Source organism: Periophthalmus magnuspinnatus, chromosome 15 (assembly GCF_009829125.3).
Source record: "Periophthalmus magnuspinnatus isolate fPerMag1 chromosome 15, fPerMag1.2.pri, whole genome shotgun sequence".
Lineage (NCBI taxonomy): Eukaryota > Metazoa > Chordata > Actinopteri > Gobiiformes > Gobiidae > Periophthalmus > Periophthalmus magnuspinnatus.
Genome location: NC_047140.1, coordinates 9,713,950 through 9,726,761, shown reverse-complemented (window position 1 = coordinate 9,726,761; position 12,812 = coordinate 9,713,950). Strand labels below are relative to the sequence as shown.

Sequence of the window (12,812 nt, the reverse complement as noted above, 5' to 3'; positions counted from 1 at the left end):
GTCTAAACCAAGCCTAATCGAAGACTGAACCAGGACTAGACCAAGACTAAATTATATCTAAGATAGGACTAAAATCATGCATGAGCCAAATCAGACTAGGACTACACCAGACCTAAACACAGATCCAAGGCAGGACTAAAACCAGGACTAAAAGCATACAAAATACACACTTCCTTCACAGATGTCACCAAAACTACAATGGGAGCAAACCAGATCTAAACCAAATCTGAAGTTAAATCGGGACCATACATCAGTAATAAACCAGTTCTAAACTATGACTAAAACAAGACAAAACAAGGTTCTGTGCCAGGACTAAACCGAGGCTATGGAACTAAACCGAGACCAAATCAATACCCAGTGAATTATAGAAAACTAGGTTCAAACCAGGACAACATCAGGACTAAACAAGAACAATAAACCAGACTAAATGTGGGCTAGTCTGGGACAGAAAGTACTGAATCAGGAATGATCCAAGTCTAAACCAGGGTTAAAGTTTATTTTAAACAGAAAACTGAATCAGGACTAAATGGTTATCACTGTGGGTGCATTCAACACATGTGAAATGGGACTAAACCAGACTTTAACATGGACTAGACCAGGACTAGAGCAGGTCTAAACACTAAACAAGGACTAGACCAGGACTAGACTAGGACTGGACTAGGACTAGACCAGGACTAAACACTAAACAAGGACTAGGTCAGGACTATAAAAAGCCTAAAATAGGATAAATCCAAGTTCACATCAGAGCTAAAATGTGTGAACACAGACTATGTGGACTTCAGTGCGTTATTAGAAATTATACTTATTAGACTAATGTCATTGGTTCCTTCCCCAGCGAGCCTACCCCCTCTGCCCCTGCTCCTGCCCTTGTCTTTGGCCCTGCGTCGCCCACCCACCACCCACAGCACCGGGGGGCTGCTGTCCACTCACCGCAGGCGCACTGGCACGCATCCCGGAGGGCTTTGTGCTTGTGCCCGGACGCCTCTTTCTGCAGCTTCCGTAGGATCTCCTCCATGGCTCGGGCCCCGGTAACGAATATAAGCGACGTTTGGATCTTTGGGTACGCGGTGGTCTATCCGTGATGCCTTAAAGGAGCAGCGGCGTTGACAGCAGCATCATCCCTACACCGTGGAACGAAGAATGCGATGATTCATTCCCCGTGATGTGATGTCGGACCGGCCTCGAACGCACCAAAAGCGAAGACACTTGCGACAAAGCGTGCCATTAACGAAAAATAAATGCGTAAAACTGTAAAATGCTATAAAAATCACGATGTCAAACGTATTTTGTCATCCTTTGAATCTCAGGGCAGTCCACACCTGCGCGTCTCAGGGTTGCCAGATCCGGTTGTGTGGAAACCGGAAACAAGGAGCAGGAGGAGCAGTAAAAGAAAGGACATGTTGAAAAGGAGGATTTACGCCAACATGGCAACTCAGTATTTACACAGCGTGTCCACGGGGAGGGGAGGAGAGAGGGGGCAGGCCGTGGAGCGGATAAGTAGCAGCAGGATTTCCTCTGTGTGAAAGATGACAGCTGAACGGACAGGGGCTGCACTGCCTTGCCTTGCTTCCTAAGTCAGTTCCTGCAAAGTCAGGTCCTTCCAAGGCAAGTGTCCTGCCTCAGCCCAAACACACGGCTCATGAGGCAGCGAGCAGCAGCAAGACAAGCACAAAATATTCACTGAACTCACACCACATTCGATTTTTATAAAATATACGTCTCATTTTATTGGTTGATTGTTTCATTTATAATTATTATGATCATTATTTCCTCATCACAGTACAAACTTAAGCAATCCAGATCCATGTCCCTATTTTTTCTATAATCATCTTGTTGCATTATGGGTAATACACCAGTGAACGAGACACTTATGTATCCTTGATAAATGAGCCACATGGTGACCAGACACATGCCTCTGAGGACATGAGGACTGGAACATGTCATGGGCAGTGAGTGGCCTGGATCCCCTCCATGTTTTATTTGAAATGTCTTTATATTTTTGTAGCCTCGCATTATAGCAGACCTATGTAATTTTTTTATTTTTCTTTTTTTTTCTTTTTCGCATTCTACTATAAAGCACACGGTGTACTGCAGACTTATGACAGGCTATAAAGATTGTGCTTCTTAGGCCCTCTTAGAAATCGAGAAAATGTATCTAAAGACAAAACAAAGCAGCTGCACTGACAGTAAGCGGCCGCTGGGTGGAGGTGCTGCTCTAAACTCCCAAGCAGGACATAAGAAAAGTGAGATCGAAAACTCTAGAGGCGCGTGTCACATTAAAGCGTATGGTTCCAACGGAACCAGGGAGTGCGCACAGATCACAAGGATGAACGGTGTGAGTGAAGCATTCACAGAAAATGTCATAGTCCTACTGGAAGGCGCGCCCTGCACAATCTGAGGAACTGTCCCACAGCTCAGTGCTACACGGGCTCCCGCGCCCTCCGCTGGTGCGTCCCATTGGCTTCTTCTAAACTGGACTTTTACGTCATGCGTAACTTTTGGGGTATAAATGCGCGCGCTACAGACTCTCTCTGTCTGTGCACGTGGAGCTGACAGACGGCCCGTGCCAAACAGAGTCAAAAGTATTATATAGGTCGCGTATTTTGGGAGCGTGCCCGCGGCGCCTCACGTGCGTCATGACGGGGTGCCTGTAAATAGCAGGATGGAGCGCGCGAGCCTCTGATCCACGGTGCGCGTGTCAGCGGGTCACGGTGGTACTGAGTCACATTCACACCTCCAGCGGCACATCTGTGCATCTGTGCAGCGCGCACTGCGCCCATGGATAAAAAGGCTCCGCGCGCGCCACAATGGTCGTCCTGGGAGCGAGTAACGGAACGTTCGGTGGCGGAAACATGAGGTCGTTTATGATCGAGGAGCGCGCGGGCGGCGGGGACCACGCGGGCTCCAACAGGATCATCTCGGAGGTGCTCGCTCCGCGGCTGCTGAAGATCGCGCAGGACGCGGCGGAAGCGGCTGCTGCGGTCACCGCTCCGGCCACGTACAGTCCGCCGCTTGTCATGGAGAGCAACGGCACGCGCTGTGGAGAGCAGATCCTGAGCTACGGCCGCGTGGAGAAGGTGCTGATTGGGGGAGTCCTCACGATGCTCACGCTGTCCACCATCTGCGGGAACCTGCTGGTGGTCATCTCCGTGTGTTTCGTCAAGAAGCTGCGCCAGCCCTCCAACTATCTGATCGTGTCTCTGGCTCTGGCTGACCTCTCCGTGGCGCTCGCGGTCATGCCCTTCGTGTCCATCACGGACCTGATCGGAGGACAGTGGGTGTTTGGACAGTTCTTCTGTAATGTCTTCATCGCCATGGACGTGATGTGCTGCACCGCGTCCATCATGACGCTGTGCGTAATCAGCATTGACAGGTCAGACAACTTTATCCTTTTATCCAAACGCACTGTTTTTTATTTAGTACACTCTTATTCAGGACACTCAGTGCGCCTTTACGCACGGCTTGTGGTGCCACAAGTCATTACGCGCGGGTGTATTGAAATGTGCAACACATTCCCTGTGTGTTCTACACTAAATTGTTGTACACGCATATTTTCTAGCTCATGGTTACATGTGCGCGTCGTGGACATGGGAGATGGCATGCGCTCAGAGCGCAAATGTTCTTGGACAACTCCTGACCTTTACGCGGACACCCGCGGTGCTCCTGCCCAGCGGCCGGAGAGGGGCCGGACAGAGGGCACTCTGCTGCGGCCGGAGAAGACATAAACACGTGACGCCTGTATCTAACTGTCAACCCCATAAATTCAACTGATTAATGAAGCAAGTTTAATTCCATGAAGAGCTGCGTCAGAATTATACGCGGTCTTTTTAACAAACAACAGGACATTTCAGTGGGACGTAGTTGTGATGATAAGAACCACAGATAAACTTGGTTCAAAGCCCTGTTCTATCAGCTGTGTGGACTTTCTATTGACACTTCCTCAGACTGACACTAATACCCTGACATCAATAGTTCATTTTCAATTGAAAAGCAGTTGGATTGGGGCATTGTGAGGTTGCCATTTTAGATGCTATAACATTCTCTGCTGTTGTGAATGGCACCCTTGCTTTAGTTGAGATTTCAGTCTTCTCTTGAATGTTAATGTTCCAGAAAGTGTTACAATTGTGCCATGTGAAAATCTGGATTTTGAATTCTCAAGATGCAGTCACAAAGCAGAATGAGCCTCACATGTCATTTGGGTTGCCAGTTTCGATGCTGAAATCTACTTGGTTTAAACTCAAAAGCATTCTCTCTGATCTGAATGGTTACTACCTAAACCCACTTGCAGCCAGTCATGAATCAGTGCTAGTGCAGCCTTTGCAGCTCAGTGAGTGAATTCTAAAGGTTCTGAGCTTTCGAGGCCTGTCCATAAACTGAGAATGAGACACTCTTATGTGTGTCTCTGTCTGGAGATCAAGGCTCTGGACACACAGGCTCAGTTGTGATTGTAATACTTTTTTAACATCGCAAGAGGCATTATACAAACAGCTCCTTTGAGAAAATGTGGATGAGTGTTTTGAATGATGACATTGCCGTTTCTCCTTCAGTCTGGCTCCTGTCCCAATGCTGTAGAGGCTTCTCTCCTGGCTCAAAAAATAAAACAACAAAAAACACTCATAGATTTACATTTTGTGCATTGTAAACCATAATATTGATTTAAAACAGCTCATTAAAATTGATTAGCCGCCTCTTCATAGTGCCACTTCACTGTAGAAAACAGTAGATTCTCATTTTTGTTGAAAAAATGGTTATGTGACATTTTTTTACCCTACATGTCTGACCCAAAGTATGATTTATTTGAGTAAGTAAATACAGAGCAGGGGGGGGCGGAGATAAGGGGTAGGTGAAATTAGGCATTTTCTGGCCACTCAAGCCTCAAATGCAGGACAATACAGGATTACGTAATCATGCATGGATCAATCGAAATACAATTTTCAGTAAATGGATTATGAGGGGACAACATTATAACAGAATTGAAATCGAGTCATGCTGTTCATTTAAAAATACAACAGAGGGAGCTCTTACGCCTAAATCCTCACTTTTAAACAGAGGTGTAGTGTAAGTGTAGAAAGAAAAACAGACTTTTTTCCCCTCATAGTTGTTTTAAAAGCTTTTTAAGCCCTAAAAATCTATCACGTTATTTATGGAGTGAAGTGCTGTGTATTTAAGACATAATTTAAAAGCCATTCGTGCTCTTTTGGCCATAATCCCACTCCACCTGGGACTGCATATGGCCTCAATCTGAAGCGCTTTGCTCAAGGGCACCTTCGCCACATCAATATTATACCATAGCACAGGGAGGTTCATTTTGCCTGTTTAGCCTGTGTATTATTGTCCCAGCTGGGAGATGAGATTTACAGCGTGAATCACAATATTCACACTATGTAAGGCTGGTCCCGGGCACACACAAGTCACTCCCTTGTCAGAGCGCTATCACAACACAATCACCGTGTATCCTGCTAATGAAGCTACTGCACAACACATCAGGTTTGTCAAGTTGCTGTGTACAGTTTTGTATCATGTTTTTGTATATATATGGAGAATTGTTGTGTGGGAGCATGGATGACTAAGCCTTGAATCTTGCAGTTAACTATAAAGGGGGTTCAAATAGGGCCCGGGAGAGATTGCTAGATTACTCAAACATACATCTAAAACCTCTTCTGGGTTGTTTTTGATGAGGGAACAATGTTAAAAGATGGTAGAAAGCTATCAAAACCTATTTTGCATAATATTCCCTCTTTAAAACCAAAACCTTCAGATTTGTGAAGGACTAGAAGAACGCAGGGCAGTTACAGCTGACTTGATAAATTGACCCCATAGAAGTGGAAAGATTTTTTAAAGGTGCACTGTGTAATATTTCTAGTGAAGGAGCATGTGCTTAGCAAATAGTCACATTTTTATATAGCGCTTTTCTACCTTCAAGTCATTCAAAGCACTTTACATGAAGGAACCACTCCCCCATTCCCACACACATTCATACACCAGTGTACACAGGTGAGGTGTGTGAAGTGTCTTGCCCAAGGACAGTATTCATCTGTGGGAGCTGGAATCACACCGCCAACCTGTGGGTCAGTGGGTCTGATGGCTCTACCGATTAATTTTTTGTCGAGAGCAGGATTCAGGATGGAAAAACACTTTGCCAGCCGAGTCACTGTCACCCACAGATGTTATTGCTTTTCCTGAAATGTTCCACAGTATGGCATTAAACTTGTATATCTACGTGAGACAAGGAGGTGACAACCTTAGGCTAAATTACCGGTCAGATCTGTGGAGAGGAGACCCTGTTCACAGTAAGAATGCATGTTTTTTGAGGTATTTCTAGCCAATAAAAACACCTGAATTATCAAAAGGCAAGATTCTACATGAAGCTATTGGTACCCCACCAGAAAGATACATTGTGCACCATTAAAGAAGTGTTTTTATTCATTTCTATATAAAAAGTATGGTCTAAAATCCCAAGAGCACGTCTCTGCAAAACTGTTGATTTAAAAGAAAGTTTAAAAAACACATAAATGGGTACTGCTGTAAAAGGAGTCTATCCCAATGTGTTTTGACCTGATAATAATAATTAATATAAGATTTGATGTTTTCATATTTAAAAGTGGTATTCATATGGAAAAAAAAAAATCTCAAAATAATATATTTTTCCCAAGATCAAAATCTGTTGCCTGGGTCCAGAATACACAGTTCTCCAGTACTTTATAAAGATGTGAGTCTGGTTAGCGGTGAATCTCCCGTTTTCAAATGATTGGCAGGTGGGTTAATCAATCAGGGATACACATGGTCTTTCCATAGCAAAACAAATATGACCACTTACGAAGAAAAAGTAAAGTAAATCAATTGCCTCTCTCAAAAATCAACAGAGGGAGAGGTGACCAATCTGATATCCCTCTGTATTTAAATAAAAAACACACAAAAGAAACATCATTCTGGACTGGGCTGCAACAAAATATCAACAATGGTTTGAAATATTTGTTAGACATCTTTGTGTAAATTTCATTATTAAAATGACTAAAATAATACAGAAAACAACACTTGATATTTTGCCTTATTTGCCTGTTTGGTGTGTCTGGTGCCACAGTGGAGCTTAGTGCTGTTCTATGATGCTTTTCCACTTTAGAAATGAATCTATATTAATCTGCTTAAATCACAGGCCCACACACCCATGTCATAACACCCCTGTAATAGAATAAAGGTAGTGTGTCTATATTTGTACTGTATTGTCTTCCTTTCACATTTTCCACTGTGCCCTTGACACCCCCCCTCACTAAGAACATGCTCACATCTTTAAACCAAATTATGTAGAAACCATCTGGCATCACAAAAAGACCTAAGCCAGTCCCATAAGAGGAGAACATGTGCTCCTCTTTACTACTCATCTGATCCAACCATTGACAAAACATTCTCATTTTATAGATTATCCTGTTAATCAGATCACACTCTTGAAATTATTTATTGCATTTTATTATTTTTGTTTTCATAAGTGCACGTAGATGGACAGTAAACACTTTGACATGTGCCAGAATTGGACTGCCTCAATGACATTAAAGCCTGGATGTCATTAAACTTCATTCTCCTTCCCTTTAGTCCTCCAGATCCCGCCCCTCCTTCCCCTCACTCTCCCCTTCAGTCCTCCATACTCTGCCCCTCCTCTCCCTAATTCTCACCTTTAGTCCTCCATCTTCCCTCCTGCCCCCTCACTCTCCCCTTTAGTCCTCCATCTCCCCTCCTCCCCTTCAGTCGTCGTCAGAAAACTGAATAGATGTTTTTTTGTTTTTTGTTGCGTCACAGGCTCCTCTCATGGACCATTATCTCAATTTGTGAAGCTGGTACTTTCTAATCTGGGCATCAAAATATGCCCCGACCTTAAACTTAAAAACTAATAAAGTGCTGTGGTCAAATCCAGTTTCTTCCAGCTGTAACAACTGTCTAGAGTGAAGTATGTATTATTATTATTATCAAGGCACCTCTTTGAAAATACTATCTTTTTCCTTTGTGAGCACCCATTTGGACAACCACAATGAACTGTACTCCAGCATGAATCAGACCGTCTTTTCCAGACTGCAGGTAGTCGAAAACGCTGCTGCTCGGCTTTTAACGGGAGCTGGGAAACATGATCTTCCTCTCCAACCTGATTATGCCCCCCTCATCTGCCTCAGGTCAGCAGATCAGCTTCAGTTTGTTGTCTCGAAAAACAACCACAAGCTTCACTGGTCTGTGCCTTTTCCTGTAGCTGCCTCACGGCTGTGGAACCAGTTTCCTTTAAAGATTAGCCATGCTCAGTCTCTGGCTGTTTTTAAATCCTGTCTAAAACGTACCTTTTATTGCTGGCTTTTAACTAGTGATGGGGCTTTCGGGTCTTTCATGGGATCTGAATCTTTCAGATCTGTTCATTTCAAAGAGCTGTTCAAAATACTATACTCATTTATCTGACAGGAGCCAATGTGAGAACTCTATTTGAACAACAAACTAATCACAGAGCGACCAAGGCTAAGATTTGTTTAAATGGTTCAAACTGCAAATGTCTTGGGGTCCCACCGGAGGAGCTGGAGGAAGTGTCTGGGGTGGGAGAAGTCTGGGAGTCCCTGCTTAGACTGCTGCCCCCGTAACCCAACCTGGGGTAAGAAGAAGAAAATGGATACATGGATGGATGGTTCAAAATGAGAGTGGGAGTGTGTTTACTCTTTGAAATTATGCATAATCTAAAAAATGTAGGACTACAATAATAATAATTAAAAGACTAGCTGTTATTATGATGCCAAATATATTTTTCGTGCCCAAAGCTCTCACTCATGTCGCTTGATCTGCTTTTGTGCTGATTCTTGCGTTGGTTCAGTGTTATCAGTATAAAAATAGACAAAATTAGGACAAAAAATTTGATTCTTTTAAAAATTGAGATTCGGCTCCAGCCGTTCATGCTAAGGAACCGTTCAAAAGAGCCGCCTTGTTCACAAACGCCACATCACTACTTTAAACATTGTGAGATTGTATTCTAGAGCTTCATGTTGCTGTAGTCTACACTGTACTATGCTGACTTGTAGGTTTATCAGTGACTTTTATTTTGTTGGCCAACTGTCATCGTTTTTAGAGCTTATAAAATAAAGTTGGTATGATGTGGTAAATTGTCTTAGTTACAGTTAAGTGTAACAGAAAAGTAAATAAAATAAATATTAAACCCAAAACTCCAGACTTCTCCAGTTTTTTTGTGACATGGTTGACATTGTTGGTTGGCAAATTTATTTTGATCTATTTTTGAGAATATATTCTTTAGTCCTCTAGACCCGGCACCTCCTCCACCCTCATTCTTCCCTTTCGTCCTCCATCTCCCCTCCCCACATCCCCCTTTAGTCCTACAGTTCCCTCCTCAACCCTTATTCTGCCCTTTAATCTTCTAGACCCTGCACCTCCTCCACCCTCACTCCTTCTCCTCCTTCAATCTTCCCTTTTAGTCCGACATTGCCCAGTTTAAAAGCTCATTTCGACTATGGTTGTAGGTAAAGTTTTGATGTTTTGTCCCACTTTATCAACTCTAGACAAAACTATTTTACAAAAACATGTAGTCCATTGTAAATATCCTCACTTGCTGATTCCTCTGTGTTCTTCTCAGGTACCTGGGCATCACCAAACCCCTGACCTACCCAGTGCGTCAGAATGGCTGCTGCATGGCCAAGATGATCCTGTCGGTGTGGCTCCTGTCGGCCTCCATCACCCTGCCGCCCCTTTTCGGTTGGGCGCAGAACGTCAACGATGGCCACGTCTGCCTCATCAGTCAGGACTTTGGCTACACCGTCTACTCCACCGCGGTCGCCTTCTACATCCCCATGTCCGTAATGCTAATCATGTACTACCGCATCTACCGCGCTGCCAAGCTAAGCGCCGCCAAACACACCATCACCGGCTTCCCCAGGGACGGCGACTCTGCGACCTCCCGCGGTGCCAAAACGGGCAGCGACTCACAGCACGCGGAGTCGGGAGAGACCGCGAGCGTGGAGGGGACCGAGGTGGGTCGCGAAAACGAAGGAGATTTAGACAATGAAGAGGAGGAGAGCTTGGACTGTGTGTCGGCAGCTTTGAAACTCCAGCGCGAAGTGGAGGAAGAGTGCACCAACCGCGTGTCACGTCTGCTGAAGAGCGGAGAGCACCACCAGCGTCGCAAAAGGAAGAACCAGTCCATTTTCAAACGCGAGCAAAAAGCGGCCGCCACGTTGGGCATCGTAGTGGGGGCTTTTACGTTCTGCTGGCTACCCTTCTTCATCGTATCCACCGCGCGGCCCTTCGTGTGCGGTGTTGAGTGCAGCTGCGTGCCCTTGTGGCTGGAGAGGACCCTGCTCTGGTTAGGCTACGCCAACTCACTCATCAACCCCTTTATCTATGCCTTCTTCAACCGTGACCTGAGGACCACCTACAGTAACCTCCTAAGGTGCCGGTACCGGAACATCAACCGCAAGCTGTCGGCAGCCGGCATGCACGAGGCGCTCAAGCTGGTGGAGAAGCCAGAGTCTGAGGTGTAGTGGCCAAGGGTTCTGGAAAAGTGGAGGGGGGGATACAGGAAGAATGTAGGTTAAAATTTCAAAAAGAAGCTTGATCTAGTATTGTGTAGGAAGGATCCATACCAAAATAACCCAAACAGCTTTTCTTACCTTTTGGTGCAAGTCAGCTTCACCCTTCAAAAAGCTAAAACTCAAGGCACTCGTGATCCATTTGGGTGCAGACCAAAATGACTGAGGGAGTATCAGGGTTTCAAAGAGGAGCAAAAACAAAACACTTCCATTAGTTTATGTGCCTAAAATGAGGCTGTAAACACTTTTAGATGAGGTTGCGACGCACCCTTTTGCACCTCTGTAGATCCAGGTCTGCTCATGATCAGAAAACTCAAGCCAAACATCTAATGAAGAGTCCATAAAGTCCCACTGTGTAACTTTTTCTGCCTTCTTCCACCATGGGGTTTGAACTTACATCAACTCAAAAGCTCACTGGAGTGGAACGAGCATTGAAAATAGCCTGGTTAATAATGTTCTCAGCTGGCAATACAGTGCTCTTACGTGAGTTTGTTGGATTAGAAATGAGCAGATGAAGAGGTGAGGCAGCTGTGGATTTGGATTTTTACTTTACTTATAATTAGGCCTGCATGTTTAGAATTATGCTCGATTACAAGTACAGGTTCATGTCCATAAATCTACTCAAAAAAGTACAGTTACCCCAAAGATCTACCAAATTACAGTAACGTGAGTATTTGTAAGTAGCTACTTTCCAGCGCTGAAAGCTGACGTCGTATCTGGCAACACAGTCACATTTTGTTTATCACCTGCAGATGTGTATAGAAGTGTGAAGAACTGAAGAAATAATGAACAAAATCCAGTCAACGTAATAACATTTTTGAGTATTATGTCATGAGAGAGGTCAGGTCTGTGGAGAGGCAAGCCAGCTCACAGTAGAAATGCCTGTTCAAGGTAAATCAGAGCAATTCAAAACTATCTTAAAATATTTTAGTAGATTCATCAACTGCCATATTACGCAGTGGGGCTTTACATAATCTTTGGGCTTGAAGTAAATTGTATTAATATTGTATTTTGGTATGAGTCCGTCGCAAAACAGGAAATACCGACTGTGGGTTAGTGAAGTCTGTAGACCTAATGGACTGAAACCAAGAATGACATTTGATGCAAGAATTTCAAAAGCTGCTTCATGAACTCGAACTGTTACCACCAAAACGGACAGGTGACATTTTGATTTGCACATGAAAATCCTCTGAAACTGTTGAATTTAAAGAACATTCTGGAACATTCCTTAAAACATGGAAAACTCCTTGTCGAAATCCAAAGTTGTCGGATCTCAACTTTTAAGGACTCCTAATAACGATGTACTTCCTGCAAAGTCGTTGACAAGGTACTTTGCAGTGTGTAAAAACTGGACTCATTGTAAATGTGTAAAATACTGTGTAATATTTATAGCTGGGTTTTCTGTGTACGACACCGCTTTCTAACTTTTGGAGATAACTTTTTGTGGTTTATCACTTTGTGTGGAATGTGCCAAGATTAGAGTTCCCCCTTTCACCTCCTGCATAAACTTTTATTCATCTAATGATTTTGGGATACGAGGCAGCTCACTAAAAACAAGATGGAATGGTTTTGTAATCAGAGGCTGACAGAGTTATTAGGAGATAAAATGGGAAATCGATAATGCGCAGAAGTCCGTGTTGGTCCGGTTTTGGGTTTTTCATTTCACGTTTCCACAGGAGAGTAACGGTGGGTTTGAGGTTGAGGTTAGGCTGAGTCATTCAATTATAACGATCAAACACGGTACAAACAGTGGATTGGAAAGAGGACCTTGAAACACAGCGCTCGTCCATCAAACCAAATGCTGGAAACCTTGCTTGAAATAATAACTGTTGACGTGTCCTTAGGCAAGACACCTCTGCTCTGCTCAAAATTATGTTGTTTGGATGATGTTTTGAAACACTGAACTTCTGATTTGTGGGCGAAATACTCCCGTACTCTTCCACAGTAATTTGATACAAGAGGTACAATGATCAGAGGTGGGTAGTACTCGCATACTTATATTTACTTGAGTAACCTTTTAAAGAAGTTGTACTTTTCTAGCAGTATACTTTGACTCCTACTTGAGTAATATTTTGTATAGTGACGTAATAGTACTCTTACTTGATAAGATTTTGTGCATTATTTTGTGTGTTGTCCTTCAAATAGTAAATCACGTTACGCCCCGACAGTTACTCTTTAAATTACTCTTCGTTTTATTTTTTGGATCACAACTTTGTACTTTGTACTTTGTACTTGAGTAATATTATTTTGGTA

General features: G+C 43.8%; 2 protein-coding genes across 2 annotated transcripts in view; one reads left to right on the top strand and one right to left on the bottom strand.

Moving 5' to 3' along the window:
- arfgef3 (ARFGEF family member 3) overlaps positions 1-1,183 on the bottom strand; it is a 48,266-nt gene extending 47,083 nt beyond the window's left edge. Inside the window, exon 1 of the mRNA XM_055227471.1 lies at positions 931-1,183. Coding sequence (XP_055083446.1) covers positions 931-1,015 — 85 coding nt within the window. The 5' untranslated portion in view covers positions 1,016-1,183. The remainder of the gene's footprint in view (positions 1-930) is intronic.
- Positions 1,184-2,807: 1,624 nt separating this feature from the next.
- LOC117382519 (5-hydroxytryptamine receptor 7-like) lies at positions 2,808-10,511 on the top strand. The gene is made up of 2 exons (XM_033979721.2): positions 2,808-3,373; positions 9,608-10,511. The coding sequence occupies exons 1-2, from the start codon at positions 2,808-2,810 to the stop codon at positions 10,509-10,511; spliced, it is 1,470 nt and encodes a 489-aa protein (XP_033835612.1).
- The last annotated feature ends 2,301 nt before the right edge of the window (positions 10,512-12,812 follow it).